Source organism: Coccomyxa subellipsoidea, assembly GCF_000258705.1.
Source record: "Coccomyxa subellipsoidea C-169, whole genome shotgun sequence".
Taxonomy (NCBI): Eukaryota; Viridiplantae; Chlorophyta; class Trebouxiophyceae; family Coccomyxaceae; genus Coccomyxa; species Coccomyxa subellipsoidea.
This window is the reverse complement of record NW_005178026.1, coordinates 393,289-404,272: the sequence shown is the minus strand read 5'-3', so window position 1 is coordinate 404,272 and position 10,984 is coordinate 393,289. Positions and strand designations below refer to the sequence as shown.

At 56.0% G+C, this 10,984-nt stretch overlaps 2 protein-coding genes across 2 annotated transcripts; one reads left to right on the top strand and one right to left on the bottom strand.

Annotated features, from left to right (window-relative positions):
- Positions 1-1,118: 1,118 nt before the first annotated feature.
- Positions 1,119-2,540, top strand: COCSUDRAFT_34121 (hypothetical protein; the record flags this gene model as incomplete). The annotated part of the gene is made up of 2 exons (XM_005644372.1): positions 1,119-1,186; positions 1,712-2,540. Coding segments are annotated over 2 exons (258 nt in total), but the record flags the coding sequence as incomplete, so codon positions are not given.
- A 175-nt stretch (positions 2,541-2,715) lies between these two features.
- COCSUDRAFT_58120 (hypothetical protein) lies at positions 2,716-10,271 on the bottom strand (the record flags this gene model as incomplete). The annotated part of the gene is made up of 12 exons (XM_005644371.1): positions 2,716-2,889; positions 3,305-3,460; positions 3,658-3,807; positions 4,054-4,466; positions 4,689-5,013; positions 5,294-5,566; positions 5,807-7,956; positions 8,223-8,427; positions 8,617-8,766; positions 9,580-9,715; positions 9,975-10,133; positions 10,243-10,271. The coding sequence occupies 12 exons, from the start codon at positions 10,269-10,271 to the stop codon at positions 2,716-2,718; spliced, it is 4,320 nt and encodes a 1,439-aa protein (XP_005644428.1).
- Positions 10,272-10,984: the final 713 nt, after the last annotated feature.

The following is a 10,984-nucleotide window of genomic DNA, read 5'->3' as shown; positions in this document are numbered from 1 at the left end:
TCTTGGTGGTGTCTGGCTCAGGAGATCTTTAGGGACTGACCATGTTTGCTTGTTAGGAGTACGGCAGCAGTACGCACGCTATAAGGGCCCCTATTTTCATCAATTAACCCCAGAGCATCTGAGGCAGCCTCCAAAGGCGTGGCTAGAATTTCTGTGCGCCTCAAAGAGGGGATCTGATGGGGTTGCTTACAACCTGCCACTGCACATTTCAATGCTGTGCGAGAGAATGGAGGAGAACATTATATTCTACTTGGTGCGCAGCCACCTCCCTGGCGAAGGTTCCACATCGAAACGCCCACATACTGAAACGCCATTGTGTGCTTCTTTTCACGTCCTTTGTTCTGACATCTGCCTTGGCCGTGCAGGGAAACTACGTCACGATACTGGCAGCCTTTGGGCTACACATACTGTAAGCCGCACACCAGACTCTCATGGAATTGTCGTTTGAACACTGTTTGGCTTTTTTGCCATGCCTTCTGCAGTACTGAGGAAGCTTGCGAATGGACGTGGCATGCATTGCAGGCTGCAGCACCCGTGGTGCATCGTCAGCCTTATAGCCTATATTGCAGCGGAGTCCATCAAGGCACCCGCTGCGGATCAGACTGCCAACAGCCAAGCAGACAGTGACACCCAACAACAGGTCCAGCCCTGCCTACATGATCTCTGGAGGGGGATCATGGCAACATGCTTGCAACCACCTCTTCCAATATGTAGTAATCTCTTGGCTGCCAGCAGCTCTATTTGGGAAGCATGTTGGTCTGGTCCTTTGCTGTTCAGACAAAGTGAAATGCACACGATAAGGCAGTGCAAGCGCCAGAGACCAGAGGAAGGGCTGCCTCGAAACTGAACATCATGCAGCAACAACACAGTAATCCCCCGGCCCTGCGGCACTAGATGACCACATTGCATGCTCATAAGACTATTTCGCCTGGACTTTGACTGGGACGTGCTCGACTGTCATGCAGGCGGCACAGCAGGTCCAGAGAGGGGCGGGGACAGGGATGAACAACCAGGACGTGCGATGGGCTCTCCTGATGTTTGCCTACGTGGCATTCTTCTTTGCCGGCTGTGGCGCCACTTTCCTGCGCTGCATACCTCTCAGCGCCACAGTGCTTGTGCTGCATGCTGCGCTGCGCCGCGCGCCCTCGGAGCACTCCGGCCGCAACGTTCTGGGCGTTCCCTTCAGGTGCTGTGCTGCCGCATTGTTTGGATTGTTAAAGTGACTTCCTTTGCCCAGTGCATGCGACCAGACTCTGGACCCCTTGAATGGAGATGGATCTAAGTACTGTTACAGGGCATGGATGAGAGGGATGCAAAGTCTCCCTGGACGGCGTTCAAATTTATGGGTATTAGTAGATGGAGAGTGGACAGTTTCGAAGGGGCCCATCATCTGGGTTGCCAACGTTATTGCCACGCTTTTGCCATGTTTTTGCCAACGTTTTTGCCGCAGTGCTTAATTTGGCCTCTTGGCTTTGGATTTGCCGGCTCTTGATCAACAGACACAACACTGATACTCTGTCTCCCTGCTCTATGCCCCCTGTTTGTCATGCTCTGGCCGGATTGTCAGACCATCAAACCCAGCAATGCCAGGCACCATTGTTCACAAAAAGGGATGAGTACATTGCTGGTCCACTGGAAAGATCTTCTACCCTTTTCAGAAAGCCACACGCCACTTGTTATGGGGCCTGACCTAAATGCGTTTTGCATGCAGGCGAGTGTTTGGTTGGAGGGACGGGAACGCTGACGAGACCGCAGACCCTCACAGGCTCTTCAAGGAACTGGGCATGGCAGCGGGTGTGACTGCGCGCGATGCAGCGCTGTACTGCTGGCATTCTCTGGAGGACAAGGCCTGCTCTGTGTGGCAGCGACTTCGCCCCAGAAGATACCTTGCATTCCCCTGATGCCTGTGTTGCTTCAGTTGGGCCTGCACCTTCGAGGCAGCCCTTCATTCCTTCATTGGCGCTCGCTCTGTCTTCATGTCTGCATTTTCTCTCGGCTCAATAAATTCCTAATGACGCTGGTCTACCAACAATGCTGGTGTGCACATGATTGAGCAGAGACCCGTAGAAGAATGGATCTATAGCAGATTAACAGGAAGGATCATGCCTTGGAGGGATTGTCGTTGAGAATGTGAACGCATGCGCAAGAGGTCTTTAGGAACTGTAAATGCCCAGATTTGCATCCTCGCAGCACTGTTTGCCTGTTTTTGTATGCCATTGCCCAGCTTGTCAATAGCCAGAAGAATGACGTTATTGACTGCGACTAACTTTCACTTTCAAGTGATCCTGTACAGTTACAATAAGAGGAGACTGGATTGGACTGGATTACTTTAAAAATGAGCAGTAAATTTCCACACAGCATAATTTTATCATTTGCCCAGTGGGAGCCCGTTAGCCTTTATCATACCTAAATGAAATCCATGAATAGATTTGCCTGTGCTCATTCCAGAGTTGTACACGATTCATGCCAGACGACGACAGTCTATAATGATGGCACACTGCGTGTTGCCTTTGTCCGGCCTTTGAAAGCCATATTTGTACAACCCTTTAAAACAATTGCAATGCCACGCATACATCAATCTAAGCAGCGTTTCTCTGCAACGATGATGTATGACTCTTCTGCAGGCTTGGGGAGTCATTACAAAAGCGTGGTATCTTTGGCATTTACTTTCATGGCCACATCCGTCCCATCCTGACAACAAATGCATTTGCCTGATCAGGCGCTCGCCAGCCTGTCGATTATGGCCTGCACATTCCTGTTGGGGACGAGCTCTGGGCGCATGAACGCCTTAGTCACATAGGAGACCTTTCTCCGTGACATCCACTGGGTAATCGCAGCCCTCTCGTATGTGATACCATCCGCTGCAATCACCGGCTCCTGGATCAGATCCTGCACACCCACAGACGATTTGCATCACACCACAGTGACTCCTTTCAACAGTATAATATGAAACCACCTTATACTGGATCAGGACAACGAGTGCTTAGTCACATGGAAACGAAGGACAGTCAATGCACTCTGCATTGTGTGCAGGAATGGCATGCTTGGGGGGCATCTTCACAATGCATGCATGGAGTGTATGTGCAAGTGCGTGTACACACAGTCTGCGCAGTGCAATCATTGTTCAAGAGGGCATGGGTTCATGACGCGATTCAAGGCGCCACAGGTTTGCTAGAAGATATGTTGGATTTCCACAGGCTGTGCCTGCCAGAGGCCAGGTGCGTCTGCAGACAAGCTGCAGGCAAAGTGCACATATTCTACCCTCTGATGGACTTGAGAAAATGGCTGTGCAAAAATAGCGCACCTTGGTGATGGGGCAGCACAACGGCAGCAGCATTTCTGCTGCCATGTCAGCGCCGCCCATCGCAGCATGCATCTTCTTCGCCCGGGGGCCGAAAGCGCGGCCGACGGCGGCCGCCTCTCCTGAGGCGATCCCGTCCTCTCTCACCCCCGGCAGGTCCTAATGAGCAATAAATTCCATTCAGGGACAACACGCCTCAAGGAAGGGTCAATAAACTTAACTTTTCAAGATCCAGTAGCAGAGGGGAGAAAAGACTACCCGTCAGTAGTACTCTTTGTACACCCTGCAAGAAGTGAATGCAGGGTTTATGAGCTATATCGACCCATTAAGAGACACACAAAACAATGCTTGCTTACCGCAGCTGTGCTGGTGTGCCCTGCCGTGCTAACACTCCCTGTCTGCTTTCTCGCAGCATGCTGCCCTGTGCACAGCCTGTGCAGCAGCGACAGCCGCTGCTGCTGCCTTGGCTGCATGGTGTTCTCCGGTGGCCGCATGCCCCCCAACTCCTGCAGGCAAAAGGCAGCTCAATCACAGCTGCACACTTGAACAAGTCCTTGCTTCATGTTGCGCAGCTTCAGACACCGCGTGCTGGCAGAGTGTAGACGAGGACTCCTCATGTGCGAGGGTGAACAAGTACAGCAACTTTTACTTGAGCGTTTCTGTTACTAGTCAGTGATGCTAGTGGAATTCTTCATGACAGAAGCACCATCCCAAACAGCCTGGAGACAGGGAGTGGATGTGGGTGTTCGCACCAAATGCTGCTGCAACTGCTGCTGCTCGGCTGGCGGGAGGCTTGCGCCGTTGTCCGCTGCCTGCGATGACATCTCTGCTGCGCTGTCAGACTGCTGCTCGGAGGGGGCCGTCTCGGAGGGGGGTCTGCTCGAAGAGACGGCTGCGCCAAAGAGACTCGACAGCAGCTGTCCGACAGCCGCCGGCACGCGCGCTTCGCCCGGCTCCGCTGAGTCAGCTGCTGAGCTGGCAGCTGAGCTGGTGGCTGCGGGGGGCTGAGGCGCGTCCGAGCCGCTGAGTTTGTCCGGCTTGGAGGGAACGCCGTTGAGCTTGTCCAGGGTGGCGTCGACTGAGATAGGCACAGGGTGAATCAACTCGGAGGGCAGGCTGCCGAATCGCAGCGGCGTGGCCGGAACAGAAATCTCCGCAGAAGCATCTGCAGGAAAATGGAAAGAGACCATTGTCAAAGACCCAAGTATCAGAGACTGTGGAGCAGAGCCCCCTTTTCTCCATTCTCAGAGTGACGGGTTGCCCATCCTATTGGCAACAGCATTTGTGAGCCCTGTGACTCGATGCCTGATCATTGATCTTGCATCTTTTGTCTTTTGGAAAGAATAAGCAGCACATAGTGGTCTGGAAGGTGTAAGGAGAGAGTCACCTGCTGGCCCCAGGTCTGATGGTAGGCTGTGCACGGGACCAGGAGTGTATCTGACATCCTGGCTCGGCAGTGCCTTGGCAGGCTCCTGAATAGGCGCCGCGCTCGGCGGCGGCCGCCGCTGCAGCGCCGTGTTGGCGGCCGCCTCGGCCGTGGCGCGCGTCGGCCGCGCCGGGGGCGGCGCGCGATTGTGCACGGGGTCTGCGATGCGCGCAGAGGAGGGTTTCGCTGCCGGCGGTGGCACTGGCTGTGAGAGCTGTGAAGGAGGGGCTGTACGGTGCTGAGGGAGGCCTGAGATGCGCTCTGAAGGAGGCTTTGCCGCAGGTGCCTGAAACACAGACATTGCGAGAAAGTCAGTTACCAATTGATGAACGCAGCCAACTTCTCACATGCTTAAACCTGCTTCAAATTGTATGTAAGACATGGATTGACTGAAATTGCGGTTCCTCTCATTTGTATCCTATGACTCCCTGAATATAGACAGACACTAAATTTTGAGTGGAACTCCGTTTGTACGGCATGTAATACTCTCAACGGGACAATGTCAAATCCCATCTGCTCAATCCAGAGGGCTGGGCACTGCTGGCCGTCTTGGGTGCGAGCAGCACCTGCAGGGCCAGCGGCTTCTGTGCGGCCGACCATATTGACCCCTGTGGCTGGCCCGCGTTGGTCGTTGTGTGCTGCGCAGGCACCGCCGCTGCCGCAGACGTTGGCGCCACGGCCGCCATGGGCCGCACAGGCTGCACCAGGCTTTCCAGCTTCTGCTGCAAGAGCGGCGTCTGCTTCGCCGCCGCCTTTGCCTCGGTGGACTTTGCAGCTGAGCGCCTTCCGCCGGGCGCCAGGCCGAGCGCCTGCATGATCTGCGCGCTGGCCCGCTCCACCTGAGTTACCCATTTCTATTTCAGTTTCTTTGACAGGAGGTATAAACAATAGTAAGCCTGGGCTCTCTGATGCAGACGCAGGCTACAACATACAAAGCTGCAACCAGAGTGGGCTCAAGTCTGCTACCCTGAAGCACAGAATGAAGATTTTCAAGGTGAGCAAATGCTTCAGAAAAGATATGCAACACCAGAGTAGCATACATTGTGAGATGCATCAATAAATTCATGGTGGGGTCTCACCTTGGTGGGGTCTGCGTTCCCCGACGAAGCGCCAGACCTGGCCTCCTCCGCCAACTGTCCCCGAGAGACCGCATCCCTCGCCGGCCCCGGCTGCACCGCCGGCCTGGCCGATGACACGCCAATAGTCATCGCAATGCTGGACGATGGCTGCGCCGCAGGAACGCTCCTGCGTGCGGGCACCGGCGGCGGCGGCTGTCGCTGCGCTAGAAGCCGTTCCTCCGGAGTCTGCTGAACGGCAGCGACGTTCCTCGGTGGCGCGGTTGGAGCCCTGGACTGCGGCTGCAGCTGCCTGGCAGCTGCCGCGGCAGCTGCCGCGCCGGCTGACGACAGCTTCACCTGGAAGCCCTGCAGCTGCCGTGGCTCCGGCTGCCGAGGCGCTGGCGCCTGCTGGGGAGTCAGGACAGCTGCTGATGGGCCCCTCTGAAGGCCCTCAGCTCGGGCGAGCGGGGCAGTGGCCCTCTGCTGAGCCTCCTGCAGTGGGGACGGTGGGGGCTGTGGAGTCTGCTGAGACACCGTCGGGAGCCGTGGAGGCGGCAAATCTGTCGAGCGGTCTCGGCTCTGCGGATCTGCACCTCTGGGCGGCGTGACCAGCGCGCGGCCGCTCTCCTGCGCCTTGACAGCGGTTTCAGCCCCTGCCTGCCCCTGTTTCTGCGCTGCTTCGGCGGTGGCCGGCGAAGGCGGCAGCAGCGGCGGCTGCGGCAATGCTGCGCCGCCGGCCGGCGCATGCGCCAGCCGCGGCGGCGTGACGAGGGCGCTCTGCTGCATCTTGGACACCCAAGCCAGCTCCGCCGGCGACAGCGCCCGAGTCGGTGGAGCCCCGGAGACGGCACCGGGCCGCGGCGGCGGCGGCGGCGGCGGCTGTGGCTGTGAGAGCGCAGGGCGCTTTGCGGCTGCGGCAGCCAGCAGGGACGACTGGGGGCTCTTGCCATTTGGCCGCAGCGTTCCCATCGGCAGCACCATTGCCGGATTTTCGTCTTCCACTGCTACCTGGGAGCTAGCAGGCGCCTGACGAGGCAGAGCAACCCCGCTGCTGGGCTCTGCGCCGGTGCGTGCTGCCGGCACCGGCTGTGCGGAACATACCTCGCCTGCTAGCTGCGGCTGAGCCTGCTGCGATGCAGGAACCACCCTCTGGGGTGCGAAGGGCGTGGCCGGGCGAAGCACAGACTGCTCTGCCCCAGACGAGCTGTCCGAGGAGCTCTTCGGCTGCGGCCGAGGCGGCTTCACCTGCCTGGTCTGCTGCAATGAAGGAGGACCCAACTCCTTCGGCTGCGGCCGTGGCATCAGCTGCTGCAGGAAGTCTCCGACACCACCTTCTGTAGGAGTGCTCAGGTGCTGATTTGCGCTGACCAGGGCCGCGGCGGCGGCCACGCTTGGCGGGCCGACGGCTGCCGGGAATGCTGCCGCAGACGCGTCCGCGGACGCTGGCGGCGTTTCCTCCGCTGACCGCTTGGGCAGCGCGGTCTGCACACTGCTGCCTGGAGCCGCAGTACCGATCCGCCGCGGCGCGGCAGTGACCGGGGGCGCACCAGCGCCGCCGCTGCCGGCGCGGGCCGGGCCGTCGGCCGTGGTGGCCGGCGCAGTCACCGGCGCGTTCCGGTCGGCTTCCTCCTCCCAGGCAGCTGAGACCTGGTGATCCAGCTTGGACTGTGCCTGCTGCGGTAGCGACGCATAGCTGGCGCTGCGCTGCGCGACCACTCTGCACTTTGACGCCTGCGCCTTGCTGGCAACCCGCCCGCTCAATCGGCCCAGCCACTTGTCGACCGCAGAGTCCCAGGCTGCGTCAAAGGTGCCTGGCTGCCCACTGGCGCTGGTGATCTCGCCGTTCGCTGCACTATCGGCCGCAGCTTCAGAGGAGGAAGGGCTGCTGCTCTGCTGCTCTGCTAATTCTTCCTCGGATGAAGTTGAGCTGTCGTTTGCATGAGATGGGGTGGTCTTTGCTGTAATGCCTGCAGAGGAGTCCTCACTGCCGTCTGGCCGCGGTGTGGCCTCCTCAGCAATTTCTGCGGATTTGCCATCGTCTGAAGAGCCGGCATCGCGGGGGGTACTGTGCTCGGTACTGCTGGCGGCCTCCTCTATGTGCGCGGTGTCAGCCTCCAGCAGATGCTTCCAGTTGCCCGCTGATGCGTACTCGGACTCCCAAGCCGTGTCCTCTGCACACTCAGATATGCAACCTACTTAACGGGTTAGGATTTGATGTTTCGCAACAATGTGGTGATTAAGATACACATGCGCACTTCAATATGCATGCACGACTTTGCAGAAAATGGTGGGTCATTAGGCCCAAGGCCCCATATGTGATGCCAGCTGCTGAGTACCTTCAGTCTTCCCAGCAAAATCACGACAGGGCGTCTGTGGCGCTGGGATTATTTCTCAAAAAAGTGTGTCTCTTCTAGAGCAGCTGAGCTAGGGAGCGCACCTTCTTCTGGGGGCTCCTCCATTTTCTCTTCCTGCTCCTTCTCTTCCTTCTTCTCAGATCGGCCGCCGTTGCAGAGGGATTGTGCCTTGGCCCTTTCCTTGGCCTGCTTGGCGCGCTTCTTCTGGGCCTTGGACTGAGCTTTCTTCTTTTCCTCCAACTCTCCCTCCAGCAGCTCGTTCATCAGCTTTGCTCGGTGCTCCTCTGTCTGCAAATTCCCATGCATTTTCCTTGTAATCTCAAGTATCCAGTGCATGTGACTATGAAGCATTTCAAGCGTGCTACAATTGTTTGTTTCTTAGCCCTATGGGCTGTCACAGCCGTGTCTAAAACCATTTATTATAAATCGGTCAGTGTGCAAATGCACGGCATGGAGTGGAGTCCGGTAAGCGCCCACCAGGGACTGTGCAGTCTTGAGCAGGCGCTTGTAGATGGTGCCATAGTGCATCAGCTCGGAGTGCTGCTCCCTCAGAGATGCTGCGCCCTCTTCGTAGCACTCCTGGCACTCGCGGTGGCTCTCTTTCACTGCCTTCTGCAGCGCGTGCACCTGCGCCAGGCACAGTGTCAAGTAAACATTTATGCCATCTGCTTCCTTTGCATGCGTGCATGCATGCATACACGCAATTATTATTATTATTATTTATTATTATTATTACACGCTTTTCCTGCCAAGAGGCAAGGTGCGTCCTGCAGACAAGCTGCAATTTTAAAGGCTGCCACAATCCTACCCCTTATTGGACTCGTCAGATCCAAGCAAGACCCAACTAACCGTGGGCACGGTGCTCAGTATCTGTACCGCCCCCCGCCAGCCGGGGCCACGCAATGAGGTGGTGAATAATATTGTAGCCCATGAGTCTTGAAGGACCGGTGGTGCTCGCTCAATGCATGCTCACTGCCACTGGGGGTAGGTCCACTGCTGATCCCCTCTTGCTGCTTGTGTTTCAGGCAGGCTATCACGACTTTGCACAGATGTTGAAAGGAAATGAGTACGCAAATAACACGGAAAATGGAAGGGGGGCAAGAGCTGCCTTGACCACAGGCACTGTCATTGGCAACCAACAGAGAGCGCATGCGACCGCATGCCCTGCTGTCACTGGCCTAATTGATCTGTGTGTCCGTCCTCATAGCGAATCGGGCATATTTCATCTATCATTGTGTGAGGAATCTATTTTGCTTGCAGCTGTCCTTCAACAGACTTGCATGGTTCTGTGTTGTCACTACCTATCATGCTGCTCTAGATTCAGATCAACAGAGCCGGTGCAGATGGACTCCACACATCCAACTCCCTTCCAGACGTATCTTGTCATGCTGAGAGTCATTGCATTGCATGCAGAAGAAAAGGCAGGGGAGAGGCACCCACCTCCTTCTCACTGACAATGAGACGTTTGACTGCGCCGTCCTGATCATAGGCCGCCTGCAGTGCCTTGACTCTATCGCTGACATCATGCCGGTATTCCTCGATGAAGTCAAAGTCTGTATTCTCCTGCTCCATGCACCTGCCGCCCACATGAGCAATATCAATAATCTTGATCGATTACTGATCACTACCTTTCTGCACCAGCGTCGTTTGGATGCACCCTAGAATGCAGTATGGGCATTGCGCCGGGCTTGCTTGGGCGAGACGAGAGCCTGCATTCCAGCCATGAGCATGGGATGCACGAAAAGATCCCATGCCTAATGCCCCCAATGAGCAGCAGCCTGCCAAAGGTAGAAAAAGAGACGGTAGTTAATGTGTGCTGAAAGGATGAGGCTGACCTGCCCTTGTGGACCTTGAGCTCTTTGCTGATGTCCGGGAGAATGGCAAATGCATCGTCTGCATCCAAGCAGTCAATACCCACTTTTTGAGCTTCCACTATGGCCTTGGCAATCTCTTTGCTCTGGCCTTCCAGGTCGATCATGAGCTGCTTCACATTCCTGCAGCACACATGCTCTAGAGCTGAGTACATGGTACAGGAAATCGTCAGAATGCATGTGCAGAGTTTCGGTATGATGAGGGGTTTATTTAGAAAAGCACCTCAGACACTTGCGATAGCTGCCTGCGGCCCTGTTCATTTTGTCCCCTAAGTCCATAGAAAGACTCTTGGAAGCTGCCCAAGACGTCTTTCCTGTTGGAGGATCCGCCATGACCAATGCCCTGGACGTGCACACCTTCTCCACACTGCCTACCCCAAGGCTTACGAGATCACGAAATGATCCCAACATACAAGTTCACAATACATTGTCCAATTGAAGTATCAATGCGCTGGGCTGGAACGACACAGGCTGCAAGTTCCAAGCAGCTGATCTGATCCACTTATGTTTGATTCCAGGCGCGCCCCTCAATCGAATTGTACCGAATTGCCCGTTTTACGAATAAAAAGTAAGATAGCGACGCGATGCTAGGGTCTACGAGAGCGCGATCATTCTAGACGCATACTTTGGCGGCACATCGCAAACAATCACTTGGCAGAATAGTGAGAGTTACGACAAAGTTGGCCGCAAGTAAGCTTCCCAGTCAGGCCTTGTCCTGCCTGGATGCATTTCCTACCAATTTGCCAAGCGTAAAGATGATGTGCGACCATCCTTCGCCCTGGAAGAGAAATTGTGGTGACATCATCAATGGTGCTGACGTTTCCAACGCCACGTCATCAAAGAGACTGTGGAAGCCAATACTGTTTGGTCCTAAGACGATGTAATGAAGGAACAAATCGGAACCTACACTGCAAAAGTGTGGATCAAACATGCAAGAGATTTTTCCACATGCATGAACGGACTTCCGTCTAAAT